The sequence below is a fragment of the Acomys minous genome, assembly GCF_964271855.1.
Source record: "Acomys minous genome assembly, chromosome: 7".
NCBI lineage: Eukaryota > Metazoa > Chordata > Mammalia > Rodentia > Muridae > Acomys > Acomys minous.
In genome coordinates this window covers 126,173,062-126,190,087 of record NC_140488.1, presented here as the reverse complement: position 1 = coordinate 126,190,087, position 17,026 = coordinate 126,173,062, and the positions used below count along the sequence as shown (strand labels likewise).

General features: G+C 37.1%; 1 protein-coding gene across 5 annotated transcripts in view; it reads left to right on the top strand.

The window, feature by feature from the left end:
- Nucleotides 1–17,026, top strand: part of PPEF1 (protein phosphatase with EF-hand domain 1) — a 126,780-nt gene that overhangs the window by 75,385 nt on the left and 34,369 nt on the right. For all 5 annotated transcript variants that reach the window (XM_084790462.1, XM_084790459.1, XM_084790461.1 and 2 more), the window contains 3 exons: nt 4,506–4,669; nt 10,414–10,528; nt 14,040–14,086. In XM_084790462.1, coding sequence (XP_084646588.1) covers nt 4,506–4,669; nt 10,414–10,528; nt 14,040–14,086 — 326 coding nt within the window. The remainder of the gene's footprint in view (nt 1–4,505; nt 4,670–10,413; nt 10,529–14,039; nt 14,087–17,026) is intronic.

Genomic DNA, 17,026 nt, shown 5'->3' with positions numbered 1-17,026 from the left:
CGCCCACTGCACTATGGAGCTATTTTTGAACCTCTATATCATAAGTTAATTAATTATACTCATTTTTTTACTTATTTGTAGAAGTAGAAAGATACAAAATAGACCTGGAATCTAGCTTCTTTTACTCAACATTGTATTTTTAAGATCATTCATGTTATTGTAATTCATTCTTATTGTTGAATAGTATTCTATTTTAACAACATACTATAATTTATGCATTCTATTGTTTATATGTGCTTAGGTTTTTTTCAATTTGGAAGTATAATTTTGCTGCTGTGCATATTTTTGTACATATATCTTTTGATGAACATATGCACTCTCCTCTTCATTCCCTTTCTCTTTTTCCATCCTCCTGTCTCTGGCTCTCTTTCTGAAGATCCTTAGTTCAATTCCCAGCAGCCACATGGTGACTCATAACCATCTATATTGCAATCTGTTTCCCTCTTCTGGCATGCAGGCATAATACTATATAAATAATAAATAAATATATCTTTTAAAATATATTTTCTTATAACAATTTGTATTGGTATATTTGGATGTATTAATATTTTATTATGTTTAATTAGTTTAAATCCATGTTCACAAAGTTATCCAGAAGATAACTAAGGATTAACTCCAATTAATGTTGCACATATCTTTAATTATTACTTGCATTCATTGAATTATTGCTTATCAGTTATAGGTTACAAAGGCATTAGAATTGTTAAAGGCTAGTTTTCATGCATGATACGCACTAGTTACTAGAAGATAATCTCTGTTACTAATTTTTATGTTGATAAAAACTCAGCAGAAGGATGATGATACAATATAGATTAATATTTCCTATCAGAGGCTAAAGAGAAGATGGCTCAGCAGTCAAGAGCACTTGCAGCTAGGTGCAGTGGTGTATGTGTAAAATCCCATTAAATATAAATAATAATAATATTTTGTTTTATTCTCAAAACAATTAGACTCGAGTTTTAATTCCTGGCATTGATAGAATTTACTTATTAGCCAATGGAAAGGGGGAGAAATGGCAACGTGGATGAAGGCAATGACCAGGAACATGCAATATTTTCTTAACTTAAAAAACTTAACATTTTTCATGATCTTTTAAAATTAATCTTTTAGTTAGTGCACAAATAAACATTTTTCATTATTGCTTGAGTGTCTTATTCATGCCTCACAGAGCTGGATTTCCTTGATATATCAGTTAAGAGTATATAAATAACACAGATGTATTTTCATATATAGTTAAAATCTTAACGGCTAAGAGTTTGGTGGGTACTTTCCTCTTACTGGGCTGCTTCGTCTATCCTTAATAAGAGAGGAGGTGCTAAGTCTTGCTGCAACTTGACATGCCATGGCTGGTTGCTATCCATGGGAGGCCTGCCCTTTTCTAATGAGAAATGGAGGAGAAGTGGATGAGGCGGAGGATTTGAAGGGAAGGACTGGGAGGAGGGAAGGAAAACTGGCTGCAATGTAAGATAAATAAATAGATTAAATAAAAGAGTTTGGGGTCTAGGTCAATGACTCACCCAGTAAAGTACTTGACACATAACCATGAAGACCTACGTTTGGACCTCCAGCATTTCCATAAAAATCTGGGCGTAGTGGTGTATACTTGTAGGTCTAGTGCTAGAGAGGCAAAGACAGGAGACTCTATGGGGCTTGTGAGCTAGTCAGCCTGGGCAAATCAGTGACCTCTAGGTTCAGTGACAGACCCTGTCTCAAAAACTAAGATAGAGAACAATTGAAGAAGACGCCTAATGTTGACCTCTGGTCTCCACATGCACCTGTGCACATTTGCATAGATGTATACACTTATCACCACACACATGCACACACAGTTTATGAACAGGATTCTATTTCTCTACTTACATACTGTACCCCATTTTAATGTATAAAATGAGAAAAGGACAAATCTTACCTGCTAATAACACTACTTGGTACATAGTAAGCATTTAGTAAGCCAGCGATAGCATCATCATCATCATCATCATCATCATCATCATCATCATCTTGTTATTGAAAAGGTAGAACTTGAGACTCAACCTGGGAAACCTGCTGAGTTTTCAAGGTTGAAGATAATCCTTTGGAAGATCATCCAAAGGAGAAAGATAAAGAAGAAAGGGTTGTCCAAGGGTAGAAAATACAGTGGGAACAATAAGTATAAAAATGGAGGGAAGGTTAAAGGGTGGGACTGGAGGAAAGGAAGGATGAGAAGCCCTAATCAGGATGCAAAGTAAATTAATAAATAAATAAATATTTTCAGTATAAGTAGAAATGTGATCTAGTGATAGTGTTTTAAATTAGCGATGTCTTCAGGCATGTTATATTGTGTTATAGAGCCTGAAGAGAGGATTATCCTGAAAGTATAGTCAACAGAAAGTGACTTCCCAAGCTTCTGAGAACGTGTGTGTGTGTGTGTGTGTGTGTGTGTGTGTGTGTGTGGTCTCCATATGTATCGGCATATGCAAATCTATATATTCAACTTCTTTTCTCTTTTATGCTAGATCTGTGCTTTAAAGTCAGGTGCATTTCAACAGCTATGCAGCCTTCTCCATGGACACTGTAGTCATGCCATAAATACTTACTTTACCTAAAAAACAAAATCCCTTAGTTCTGATCACATTTGCTTTATGTTCACATTCTTTCTTACAGTCTCTAACAAAAAACTTTGACTCTGTCAGCTGATAGAGTGAATTGTCTGGGGATCCCTGTGGAGTTCTTGTTGAGGGGGTGTTATTAGAGTTCCTGATATTTAAGTTCCCTCCTTTTGTAGGAGGACAATTTCTTATTGAAATTGGATGGCATGATCATTAGGACAGTTGAGTGGACTACTTACGCTCCACTGCCTACACGATGAATCAGAAATAAAGTTTAGCAGAGAGTTCTGCATTTCTGACTTCTAACACAAAGTACATAATTAAATCATTCTTAAATATCAGAAACCAAAGGAAAAATAATGTCTGCTGACCACATTGACTATAAATTTTATTATACTTCAGTTCTATTTTTTATAAAGCATTATCAAGTATCACCAAAATATATCCTATATACCACAGTTTAGGATATGTTTTGATGTAATTATTAAATATTATTTCTTAGTTTAGAACAATTTTTCAAATTTACTTCTTGATTGTATTGCTCATCATAATTGGTCATGGAAAATATGTATTCTGTCTACACCTATTAGCATCCTATCTTCTACAGGTGACCAACTTTAAATATTCAGAAAAATAGAATTTTTTGGAGAGAACTTCTAATTATAGCTTTAATAACAAGTAAGTGTTAATGAGTTAAAAGGCATTTTATTGTCCTGTGGAACAGTTATTTTCTTACTGTAATAATACTCCAAAGTAGCCACAATATCTCAGTTACATAATAATCAAGTGTTTCCCCCCTATCAAGTCTACAAATTAGCTAGACATTTCTGATATTGCCATAGTTGATTTGACAGATTTTAAAATCTTGGCTGGAGTGTACTCAGGTGTCTAGAGGTCTTCTGGCCGTTAGCTAATCAATGACATCCTTGGCTAGGTCAATTCTCTCTTACACATAATGGTGGCTTTCCAGTAGAATAGACTGGGTTGAGTGGAAATGGCTATGTTCCAAAACAGAGAGCATGGAATCATATAAAGCCTCTTGAGTCCTGGACTTGAAGCTGGTAGGTAGCCCTTGGATCACATTGTTCAGGATAGTATAAGTTATGAGCTTAGCTCATCTTGAAAACAAGGGAAAATAGCTGAAAATCACATTCTAAGAAGCATGGATAGAAATTAGGATAGGATATTGAGGCTATTTGCAACTAGTATACCACATCTTTTTTCTCTGCCTGAATTGTTTAGGTTTCTATTTAGGAGTTTGTTTCATAGAAAACGTGACAAGAAATAGTAGGGTCTCAGCCCTACTAATTTGCCTTACTAAATGGGCAATGCAGGCAGTCTGTTAGTATTTAGAAATATCTGAGGCAGGGGGTTTTGGTTATTTCTGCCTGTGGTTTGTTATTTAAGTGTTATCTGTTTTGCTTCTAAGAAAATTACAAAAGAAGCATTGCACATAGAGAGAAAAAAATCTATTAAAGCTAAGTAAAACCCTCTGAGGGATTTAACTGAATGTTGCAGTTGAAATTTGTACAGATCATGAACAGCAGCAGCTGTTTGAGTCAAATGCAGTGCATTGTTCATGCTTTTAGCCTTGCTTGTAAGAGTCCAATAAGTAAGAGTGGACAAAAGAATTAGATCTTCAACTTCAGAACATCATCATACCTTGACATGCCAGTTTTTCATGTGCTTCTTGGTCTCCTCTCCATTGATTATGGGCTCACCGATTTACCAAAGCTCCATTCCAGGAAGGGATGATGGTCGTTACTGGCCTCAGAATCAGTTATTCCTCATAGTTTTCTGTTCTCTACATTGGCAAACAGAACAGCAGTGTCTTGTATGAGATAGACGTTCAAGGGGTGTTTGTAAGCATTACACTGTCAATTTTCCGTCTTACACCTCTTTGTCTTTCCTTTTCAGCATTAGTAAGTCGACTTTTTGAAAACACCATGCAAGAAAACAAAGACAGACAGGAATATGTGGCATTGGTAGATGTGCCTGACTCCTACAATGGTCCTCGGCTGCAGTTCCCTCTCACGTTTACGGACATTAATATACTTCTTAAAGCCTTCAAGCAGCAGCAGGTAACCTTGAGCAGAAGCTGCTCTAATTCTCATTCATAGCTATCAAAGGCATGAATGAAAACGTTGTAGCATGTATTTCTATGGGAACTGTGTCCCATTGTGTGACAGTTCCTGTCTGCTTTGTTTACTAGTAAATGTTTCCTTGGGGGCACAGTAACTTCCTCCTGATTTGTAGGCCTACAGCATCTCCCTTTTCATTTTCTAAGAACAGTTTACAAAATGTAAAATCCATCATTTAAAAATATGGGGTCAGTGATTTTTAATATAGTCACAAGGTTCTATAATTATTAGCACTATCTAATTGTAGCACATTTTCATCATTACCATTAAGTATCATTCCTTCCTTTACCCTAAACAGCTACTGTTCCATTTTCAGTCTTTGTTAATTTGCCTGTTCTAGATATTCTATATAAACAAAGATGTAATATGTTGGGTTTTTGTATTTGGCTTCTTTTACTAAACATAGTATTTCTAATATTTGTCTGTGTTGGAGCATGTATCAACACATCATTTCTTTTTATGGTTCATAAACTTTCTTTCTTTTTTTTATAAACTTTCATTGTATACCACACATTTTTTACTGATTTATCAGTGCATGGATATTTTAAATTTTTATACTTTTCGGCTGCTATAAATAATGTTGCTATGAAAATTTACATACAGATTATTTATGGACATGTCTGTGTTCACTTGGGCATATATGTATGTGGCTAGGAAAGGAATTCTGGGATCATATAGTAACCTTTGTGTCCAATTTTTTTAGTTACTGCTTAAGTTCTTCTACAAACTTCAATAGTTTTGCATTTCTACCAGCTATATATAAGGTTTTACTTATTCCACTTTTTTATATTTAGTATTTTATTTTGATTATTGTTCTCCTAATAAGTATGAAGTGATGTCTAATTCTAATTCCTCCCCCTCCCTCACTCCTTTATTTCCTCCCTCTTCCTGTACCTCTCCCTCCTTTGCCATGGTTAATATAGCTAAAGGGTTTTAAATTAAAATTTAATTAATTGAATTAAAATTAATTTTTGCTTAAAATTAAATTTTAATTTTTAATATTTTTAAAGAGACAGTTTTGGTTGATTATCTTTTTTTGTTTTTTAGATCTCATTTACTTTATCATAGTCCTTATTTTCTCCTGACTTCAAACTTTGAGTTCGGTTTGTTCTTTTTCTAGAACATTATTTTTAATTTGTATCATTTATATGTGCATCACACCCACAGAGATCTGAAAAGGTCATCTTGGCATTGGATTAATAGGAGCTAGAGTTATAAATGATTCTGAGCCATTATCTAGGTACTAGGAACCAAACCTGGGTCCTCTGCAAGACCAACTCATGCTCTTGATTGATGAGCCACCTCTCAGCCCACACTAAAGCATTCTTATGTTAATGATTTAAGAGCCTCTTAAAAATACAGCTATATATTCCTTTTTCAGCATCCTTTTGCTATATACCATAAGTTTGGGTATATTGTGCTTTTACATTTGTTTGTGCCCCAACTTTTTCTAATTTGTCTTTTTCCCCCATTGGTAACAGATTTGTTGTATAATTTTCACATATTTATATATTTTCCAAGTTTTCTACTGATTTCTAGTTTCTTTACATTATGATCAGAGAAGCTATTCTGTTTCGTTTTAAACTTGTTAAATATTCTGAGGTTTATTTTGTGACCTAGGATCTAGTCTATCCTAGAGAATGTTTCACGTGTACTTAAGGAAAATGTATAGTATTCATTTGCTGGATGAAGGATTTTATAAATGTCTAGTAACTCAGGTTGTGAACAGTCTTGAACCCTTTGTTCCTATAGCTTGTTTTCAGTTAATGGTTTAACCGTTCCTCAAGTACCAGAAGAAAAGAGCAAAAAAGAAGGAAAGAAAAGGGAACAGAAAATAAAAGAAAGTAAAATAAATTTTGCTTGAATTTTCAATATGTCTTTGGAAAGATTGGGCCTTGGCATTCCTTACACTACCCTTTTCTCTGATATCACCCTAAGTCCTCACTGTGAGATTAGGGCACTAGAAGACATACCCCAGAAATGAACTAGAAGTAGTACATTGGCTTTGGAATGGAGGCAGAGACAGTAAGATTTTGTCAAATTTAAGGCTATCTTAGTCTACATATCTAGTTCTAGAACAGCCAGGCTCTTTCTTTGTCTCTTCTCTGTCTCCTCTCTGTCTCTATGTCTCTGTGTCTCTGTCTCTCTGTCTCTCTGTCTCTCTGTGTCTCTGTCTCTGTCTGTCTGTCTGTCTGTCTGTCTCTGTCTCTCTCTCTCTGTCTCTCTCTGTGTCTCTGTCTCTGTCTCTGTCTCTGTCTCTCTCTCTCTCTCTCTCTCTCTCTCTCTCACACACACACACACACACACACACACACACAAACATATATATACAAAGAATAAAATATCCTTTTAAATTAGAAGTTTCTTCTTTGATCATCTTTATAATAATGTGAATGTTTTACTTAAGTCGTTCTTTAATCTGATATGTTTATAAGTGTAAAAACCAACATTTGAATTACCTACTTTAAATATTTAATATCTTGGATGTAAACATAACAGTTATAATCCTGTGGACATATAACTTTATAAGCAAGCACTAATATTAACAAGTTATATTAGATAATCTTAAAGATGCTCAAGAAAGCTATATAAATAAAATTTTTCTGTGTTTACAAGATAGTTTTAGTGAATATTTGTTAACATTAAAAAACAAAATGAAACTACTTCTTTAGATGCAGTTACTCTGAATAGCAGCACAATGGGCCAGAAAAGCTACAATAGCACATTAAGCCAGCATTAGAAATCTGTAGATTAAATGTACAAACTGAAACAAGCCATTAAACAGCAGCGTTTTTGCCCATTCTTTAAAAATATTTATCCAGCTGGACTAAGCACATCGTTTTCCACTGAGGCTAGACAAGGCAGCTCAGCTAGGGGAAAGCGATCCAAAGGCAGGCCACAGAGTCAGAGACAGCCCCTACTCCTGCTGTTAGGGGAGCCACATGATGACCAAGCTGCACATCTGCTACATATGTGTGGGAGGTCTAGATCTATCTCATGCATGCTCTTTGGTTGGTGGTTCAGTCTCTGTGCACCCCCGTGGGCCCAGGTGAGTTGACTCTATTGGTCTTCTTGTGGAGTCCTTTACCCCTCCAGCTCCCTCAATTCTTCCTCCCAGTCTTCCACAAAACTTCCCTGACTTGGCCTATTGTTTGTCTGTGGGTCTCTGCATCTGTTTCCATCAGCTGCTGGATGAAGCCTCTCAGAAGACAGTTATGCTAGGCTCCTTTCTGCAAGCATAGCAGAGTGCCATTAATAGTGTAAGGGGTTGGTTCTCTCCCAAGGAGTGGGGGTCTCAAATTGGGACAGTCATTGGTTGCATATTCTTCACCTTAATCCCTACATTTCTTGTAGGAAGACAAATTTTGAGTTGAAGGTTTTATGGGTGGGTTGGTGTCCCCATCCCTCCACTGGAAGTCTCATCTGGCTACAAGGAGTGGTCACTTCAGGCTCATTAACCCCTGCTGCTAGAAGTCTCAGCTAGTGTCACTCCCATAGACTTCCTGGAGCCTCCTCTTCTGTCTCAGAAATGCCGTCTACCAATTTCATTCTCTCTTCCAGTCTTCCCTCCACCCGCCCCTCATTCCCTACACCTGATCTCCATCCTGTTATCCTTCCCACCCCCTCTCTCACTCAGTTCTCTCCTTCTATCTATGTCTGATATCTATTTTATTTCCTCTTCTGAGTAAAATTCGAACATCCTCCCTTGGGCCCTCCTTGGCTTCTTTGGGTCTATGGATTGTAGGATGGTTATCTTGTACTATATGGCTAATGTCCGATTATAAGTGAGTACATTCCATGTGTGTCTTTCTGGGTCTGGGTTACCTCACTCAGGATATGCCAGAGTGGGTTGGTACCTCTTGGGGGGGCTCCTCTTCTCTGAGAAGAAGGAGAGGGGGGATGGGGAAGGGGCATGAGAGTGGGACTGGGAAGAGAGGAGGGAGAAGGCTGCAATCAGGCTGTAAAGTGATTAATTAATTAAATAAATGGAAAAAAACATCAAATCCAAGGTATTACCCATAACGGACTAAGACCAACACACTATTTTTAAAACATTGATACCAGGTTCAGCTGTACTATAATACTGTATTATTATCTCACTATACCTCCCTACAGTCAAAATGCATATTAATGTATTCATGATTCTGAAAAATTATTTATCCATGGGCTATTGAGATAGATCAATGGATAAAGGCACAGACTACCAAGCTGAGGATCTGAGTTTGATGCCTGTGGTGAAAGGAGAGAACCAACTCTCATAAATTGTCCTCTGACCTTTAAATACATGCTGTGACATGTATGCACCCCACAATAGTATATATAATAATATATAAAAGTACAAATGAAATGTTAATCCAAGGACTTGGGAGGCCAAGGTAGGAGGATTGCCATGATGTTTGAGCCAACCTGTGCTACCTAAAGAGATCCAGACCCCATGTCAAAAACTCAAATAAATAAATAGAAAATTAAAAGTGATACAATATGGCTGAAGGAAAATTCTCATTCAAGTTTTAAGTAAAGCTGTGGGTTGAATTGATTTAGAATGCTTTTTAGTAGTTGATTAAGTCTTGGGTGGACAGGAAATGAGAGTCTAATAAAAACATGAATCATGTATTTAGAATTTTGAAATACTTCAATATATAATATATTAAAATTACTGAGACTTTTTGCTTTTCTTCATACCATGTCTTTGAAATATAGAATTAATCTTGTCCCTACAGCACATCTCAATTTTAACTAGCCTCCATTCAAGTGCTCTGTTATCTCATCTTGCAAATGGCCACCATATTGGACACCCCAATTCTAAGTCATCCTGACCCTTAAAGCTGTGTTGATACCAGCTAAGTTTATGTGTGGTAATCACATATTTGTTATCTTTTTTTTCTGGAGTATGTGTTTAGAAACTTTCTTAATTTAGAAATGAGAAAAAAGACACATTGGAGTTTTAAAAGCTGAAGGGAGAAAACAGTAAATTTGGAGGAAACAATGACGTCTTCAGAGCTGTAACTGAAGGAGAGTAGTGAGGTAGTCACAAATAGGAGGTGATCCAAGTGTTTTGAGGTTGGAACATTTCTATTAGATAGACTTTTATCACAATGTGCCTGCTGTGTCCTGACGATCCTATAAACCAAATTCTAGAGCCAACCTTAGGAGACTCGGGAACTTATGTGGCTCCCTTATGAGGTCTCTGCACTCAGCAACACCTAGTTTCAATTGCAAGTAGCAGGGTGTCTCAACAAATGAAGAGCTACAATTTTTTTCTTTTCCTTCCTTGTTTTGTTTTCCCCTTTCCTCTCCCTTTTAAGTGATTCTGATTGTTATTCTTTTGTCTGAACATTTTCTTTGGGCAATTGATCTCCCTGCCCCCACCTTCCCATCACCCCTCTTGGGATCTAAGGACCAAGAATAATCAGAAATATTCTAAGCAAATGGATAATGTCAAAGAAGAACATGAGACTTTAAATAATTTTAGGAACCATTCATTCTTTCAGTCACAAATATCTCCTGAGGGCTTTTATATGCTAGACACTATGTTTGAATACTCTATTTGAGAATAATTTAAAGATTATCCTGAAATACAGTGACCTAAAATGTGCTCGTATTCCTCACTTTTATAGTTTTAGACACACTCATGCCTTTCTCCCTAGTTCATTATCTCTATTTCGTCTGCTTCCCCCTCACAGACACTTCATGCTCATTATGTCTTAGAGGTGCTATTTGAAGCCAGGAAAGTCCTGAAGCAAATGCCGAACTTCAATCATGTAAAAACCTTTCCCGCCAAAGAGGTAACAATCTGTGGTAAGTTTCAGAAAAGAGTTGTCACATTAATATTTAGGAGCCTCTTGGTCCTGCATCATTTGCCTAACTTGAAAACTATGTAAATTGGATTGTGTTAAGGGGGAAAAATGTTAATATAGAATTATCTATCATGATAATACTGTTCCCCATCTTGTCTTTGTTTTGCATACCAGCTGGCAGGAATTAATTATGTGAGAAATTAAAGAACTCGTGTAGCTTTTTGGAAAGGCAGATAGCATTTTAATATGGAAAGCCACTGATGGGGAGAATAAGTGTTCTTTGCCCTCTGACTAGCTCTCATTATCTCTGTCCCATGTTGTTTTTTTCCAGGTGGGCCTCTGTATGCATGCTACTTCTTCTGCAAAGAGAAACACCCAAGGCAGGGTGGAGATTAAATTCTTTTCTGCCCTTGGCTGTTGTTTCCGATTTTCCTACTGGTCTTTGCAGCTTTTAAAGGAGTGGGAATGTCCCCAAAATCTGTTTCTTGTACTTCTAAATAATAAGATTTGAGATTTGTTATCTTATAGGCCAGCCTGGCAGGGTATTGCTTCAAGAAACAGTACACATTGAAATTCATCACAGTTGGTGCTCAGCATGCTTACACTGTTTGGGAGTGGGGCGCATGCAAGGAACAGCAATTCCCTACCTTCTAATTAAGCCTTTAGGTTACAAAACAGTGATCGTTATTTTCCAAATCAGTTTTTAGCCCACGTCCTCTTACTCTGGCAGGTAGAAGTGGATTTGACAATCTAATTAAACCCTTTCCATCCCCAACATCTCATAGTGGTGACAGAGACTTGATGTAGCACTATGTATCTCATGACATGACCTGGCTCAGGTTTTTGGAAGAGAGTCTCTAATGGTTTAATTTCAACCTAATCAAGCCACCAGATCTCTCTAGACAATGATACACCTCAGCACAGAGACCTTTTATTCAGAGCCATAGCAGGCTTTGCTTTTGATGGAAATAAAGAACTCTGGGTCATAAGGCTCAGGAAACCATGCCAACCTGTGAAGCTGAGTGTATATTAACAGTCAAACACAGATGTAAGAATCTGCTCCTATACGTTTCCATTAGCTCCCAGTTGCTATTTCAGCTCTATCTGCAGTGAGGTCACAGATGTGCGCCACTATACCCTAGAAGAAGAAATAATTTAGAGAGAAGGGGAGTCGTAGAATTCCACAGTATGAAAATGGAAAAGCCCTTATGGAGATGTTCTGGTCCCTTTACTAAAAGCTACAATTTTAATTTTTTCCCATGTTACGAATCAAACCCAGGACCTTGTACATGCTAAGCTAGCACTCTATCATTGAACTCTATTCCAAGCCCCCATGTCTTGTTTTTATGGGTGAAATAGAACCCCAGAGAGAAACATATTGTTGTCAATGCATTTCAGTATAATACCCTGCACCGTAGCTTACTCAACCAGTCAGAGATAGGGTTGGCATTAAAAATAAGGTCTTCTATACTCCAAACCGGGGAGAGTGTCATCTTTGCACTTGTCTGGCTAATATTTTACTTATCATTTAAAAAAATATATCGGAGACTAGGTAGACTGGACAAATCCATTCATTTAAGAGACCCTACATTTGGGACATTTATTTCCATATATTTTCCCCTACATCGCACCTTTGGTAAAGAGAAAAGCCAAAACACCATATAACATAGGATGGTACTGAACTCTTGACCCTTCTGCCTTAGCTTCTTGAAGTGTGGTTGTTGTTGTTTCGTTTATAATTCATGTTGCAATCAATAATCAATTCTGTACTCATGTTGTTGTTTGCAGTGAAAATATCTTCATGTCTGCCTTTCCATGATATGTTGATTTTATGTCCGACTAGAAACTAAAAACATTTTTATAGCTTCCTTTTTGCCCCATCTGCTGTGACTAGAACCAAAAATCCTCAACTCATAATATGTTGAAATAACTTCATATTTTAGCATGCTAGCTATTATAGCCCTTCATATTCAGATTTCTCTGTGTGTGGTGATGGGAGTGGTAGTGGTGGCCGTTGTGGAGGTAGTGGTGTGTATGCATTCCTGTAGAGAATAGAGATCGCTGATGGTCTCCATTCCTGCCCACTTGATATTTTTGGAGACAGAGATTCTCCCTGAACCTGGAACTCACTGATCAGCAAGGTTGGCTGGCCAGTGAGCTCCAGGAATCTGGCTGTTTCTGCTGCCTCCAGCCTTGAGGTCACAGTTGGATACCACTGCACCTTGTTTTTTACTTAGTTGATAGGAATCTGAACTCAGGTCATCTTAAATAGCAAGTACTTTAGTTATGAAATCATCTCCACTGCCAATATACTCATAATTTTAAAAAGCCAATCACTCTAAAGAAAATTAGAAAAATGAAATAATTAGCTAAATATATTAAATATTTATTTATTTAACTTCTGGAGTGAGACTATATAAAAGCATTGATATTTAAGTATCCATTAACATCAATATGCTCTTTATCTTGATGTTAATATAATAGCAATTTTATAAAAAGTACTGGTGATGTAGCATTTTAACTTTCTTATTTCTAATTTAATTGGAGCCTTCTGATGCATATATTTGATTTATCTTGTTTGTGGGATTTTTAAATAAGGAAAAGTGTACTTAAGTTAATTATATGGTAATTAAATTGAGTACAAATTTTAAGCAAAGATTATGAAAGATATATATTTTACCTAAAAATATTTATCCAGATAGAAAATTTGAATATTCATATAGTCACTCTTATTTTTTAATTAATGAGTCATATATTCAATAGTTTCCCTTAGTTGGCTTTTGTTTTTTCCTTATAACTATCTCACCAAAAAGAATCTCAACTCTCTAATCATAATTTTTTTCTAATTATAATTTTTAAACTTTTAAAGTAAGAAGTAAAATAAAGCAAAACCCAACAATGAATGGCCATGGATTTAGCTGTTGATTAAATGCATGTATTGAGTGCCTGCAATTTCCTAGGTGGTATGGTAGGTCCTTGGAGAGTCAATGTTTCCTGTCATAGGTATTTTTGTTGCTCTTCCTGCCATTCCAATGTAGGCAATACAGAGGAAATCACTCTAAGTTTTCATTTTGGGGTGACAGAGTGCTGGGTTTGAATTCTAGTTGAGATGTTGTTAACAGGGTGAGTGCATATGTTTCTTAACTACTCTGACTCTTGTTTAGAATATAAGAATGATGACAATACTATTCATCTCATAGAGTGGTTATGAGGATTGAACGAGAAATAAACATAAAAGTCTTAGTATAGAGAGCTTAACTCAATACAGAAAGCTCTCCATAAATGGCTAGAGCAAACAGTTCAAGATGCTGTTTGCCCCTCTTCCATGGGCACCATAGGAGGGGAAGGAAGAGTCCATGGAAGCAAATTGCATATTGAATTAGTACCATCAACATAAGGTGAAAACCCAATCCCATGAGAATACGTGGGGTACTTGAGATTTAAAATTCTATAACAAAGCAAGCATTACATCTTAGTTCCTACTGAATATTGATTTTTCATTTGTATTTCAGGTGATTTGCATGGAAAACTGGATGATCTTTTGTTGATCTTCTATAAGGTAAATACTTGTTTTTCTAGCTACTTGTGCTTTTGTTGATTTAGGGCAAGGCAGTCCTAGAGCAGACGACAATATTAGTTTTGTTGTATGCATGTCTGTATAGCCAAATATAAATGTAATATAACAGTTTTAAAAGCTCAAAGATTTGTAGAGATACATCTTTTGATTTTTTCATATCTCATAAGATTTGTTTTTTAACAATGTAATTAGATTCTTTGTTCACCATTTTGGGTATCTGTATATCAGTTAGAATGTGTACCTGGCTGTCTTTATTATGTCATAAAGGATGAGATGGTGCATGATGAAGAGGAATGCAGTCTTTTGTTTTGCTTAGAAATTAGCATGTCGCATAGTGGGTCTTCTCTATTGCACACTAATTATGTGTGAAAGGAGATTCCTTTAGTCAGTTTTGAATTGCTATCTTTTCTACCTTGCTCCAGCAGCTCTGCATTCAGTTGCTCTGCTGCTGCTTTATCTTTTGCACAGAGGGTATAAGACTGTGTGGCTGACATGGAGTTGATCTGTAGCCCTTTGACTGGATTAATTTTTCTCTCTGGGCCAACAGTTGCTACCTAAACTTATGCTTCTAGGATGATAACGTCTAAAAGATTGGTCCTGAGGCCCCAGTGCTATCTTTTTAACACTGGTCTTATACATGTCTCTTTTTGATTAATGCATTTATTGTCCATCTATCTGCCATCCTCATGACTAGCATGATTAACCACAATTTGTTTTATAGCTTCCATATTATCTTGGGCTTTCACTCCATATGTTGTCTTATGGATAAAATAATGGAATTATCTAAGAGCATTTTTATTTATCATATTTTTGAGACAGGGTTTTTTTGTGTAGTCTTGGGATGTCCATGACTCACTTTGTAGACCAGGCTGGCCTCAAACTCAGAGATCTGCCTGCCTCTGCCTCCCTGAGAGATGAGATTAAAAGTGTGCACCACCATGCCTGGCTTATTTGTCATATTTGTATTTTAAATTTTTTCATATGATATATTTTGATCATATTCTTTCTATTCCCCAACTCCTCCAAGATCCTCTCCATGTCTTTACCAACCCATCTCTCTCTCTCTCTCTCTCTCTCTCTCTCTCTCTCTCTCTCTCTCTCTCTCTCTCTCTCATGCAGTAGCATTTTAAAGGAACTACATTACAACAGAAATGCAATATTTTGTTTCATTCATCCATAATAGCAACTTGGAAGAAAATGAGATAGGCCAAGATAGAAGTAGGTCAATGGATCAGGCACTTTGGAGGGCATTTGAATGACACTTTGGGCAGCCTAAACAGAGCTAGGAAGGATGTTTGGTTCAGAGGCGGTTGGTATACGAACTCCAGACAAAGGCTTACTGCTAGGGAACTGAGGGAGTTAGTAAAGATAATTTCTGGACATAGCTATAGGAGTCAAGCTAGGGAAGGAAGGAAGAAAGAGGCCAGTGTGGGAAGAATGGGAGGACTGAAGGATTAGAATGGTCATGGAGTAGCTGGAAGGGCTGTAGGGAGCAGGAGGGATGAAAAGTTGCAGGAGATATCCAGGTGATATGAGGATCTAAGGTAGAATCCAGAAGGCAAGCTCCAAGGATAAATAAAGGAATATCAGCAACACAGAGGACAAGTATCAGGAAAATATATGTGTTGAATGAGTTGACCCCTTGGACCTAGAGCTGAGGAGTTGAGGAAGACATTTAGTCAGAGGTCCTTGATCTGAAAGGAGGCTGCAAAGTGTTAGACCTTCCACTCTCCTGCCCCTGAAATGTTTTCATCCTTGTAGAAAATAGGCTCTTTTCTTCCAGAGTGATGCTGGAGTCAGGAGTCAGCAGAATCCTTAAGGGAAGTCCACATTTGTAGTGAGAAATCTTTCTGGATGAGGTGAATTAAAGGGGGGTTATTTACCATGACATGGGGATACCGTTGGCCAAATTGGAAAGGTCTAGGAGCGGAAGGGTGAAATGGCGAAATGAAGTCTCAAACTGTCCAGTATGAGGAATATTTGTCTGACTTACTATGCTACCTCACACTAAATGTTCAAAAGTCCAGTCTTATAGCTAACGGGTACACTCTGAGGGTGGATATATGGAGAGCAATAACCAAAACAATCTGGCAAGTCTTTAGCTAGAGACTTTGGTACATATGTTAAAAAAAAAAGGAAAATGGCTGAAAAAGTTAAATGAGGACAGCAGTCACTAAATTCCAAGGCATTTTGAAAAGAAATATTTTTATGAGTGAGCTGAAGGTATTAAAGTATGATCAGAGATTGAGTCCTGGAGTACAGAGATCAGAACAGAGTACTCTGACACGATTCTTTAATTGCACTGGCAAAGTGACATAGAACATATAAAACTGGAAGGTGCTAATGCAAAGACTGAACAGGAGGAGGTGGGTGGTAGGAAGCATCATAAAAGGAACTAAAGGTGAAAATATAGCATTCAAAGGAAAGCAAGAAACATCTCCAGAGTTCTCTAGTGACGTTATTTAGGGACTGGAGATTACAGGCCCTGCAGTAAAAGAGAAGGGAGCTACTCTGGCATGGATTGGGGTAGAAGGAGGTAAGGGGGGGGATATTTGAGGGTGGTATATAAGAGCCATGGGTTAGGATTTTACCACACTCAAGGTGAGAAGGTAAATGCAAATTGGGCTTGCGACAAACCATATGCATCACTTGCCTGACTTAACAAGGGGAGTCAAGGGAAGGAACACTGGTGATGGGTAAGATTTTACTTTGAGAAACTGAAAAGAGAGCTATGTACAAAATGAAGGCTATTTTCATAGAAGTGTATTTATTGGCTGCTGAGTGAGGTAGGTACCTTTAGGGTACCTACTCTCGTATTACTGCATTTTCAAAGTGCCTTTCCCTTCTGAAGCTAAAATCCTTTGTGGAAAGTAAGTATGCCCAGATGCCTTCCTTCTTGTCATCTGTATGGTACAAGCTGAA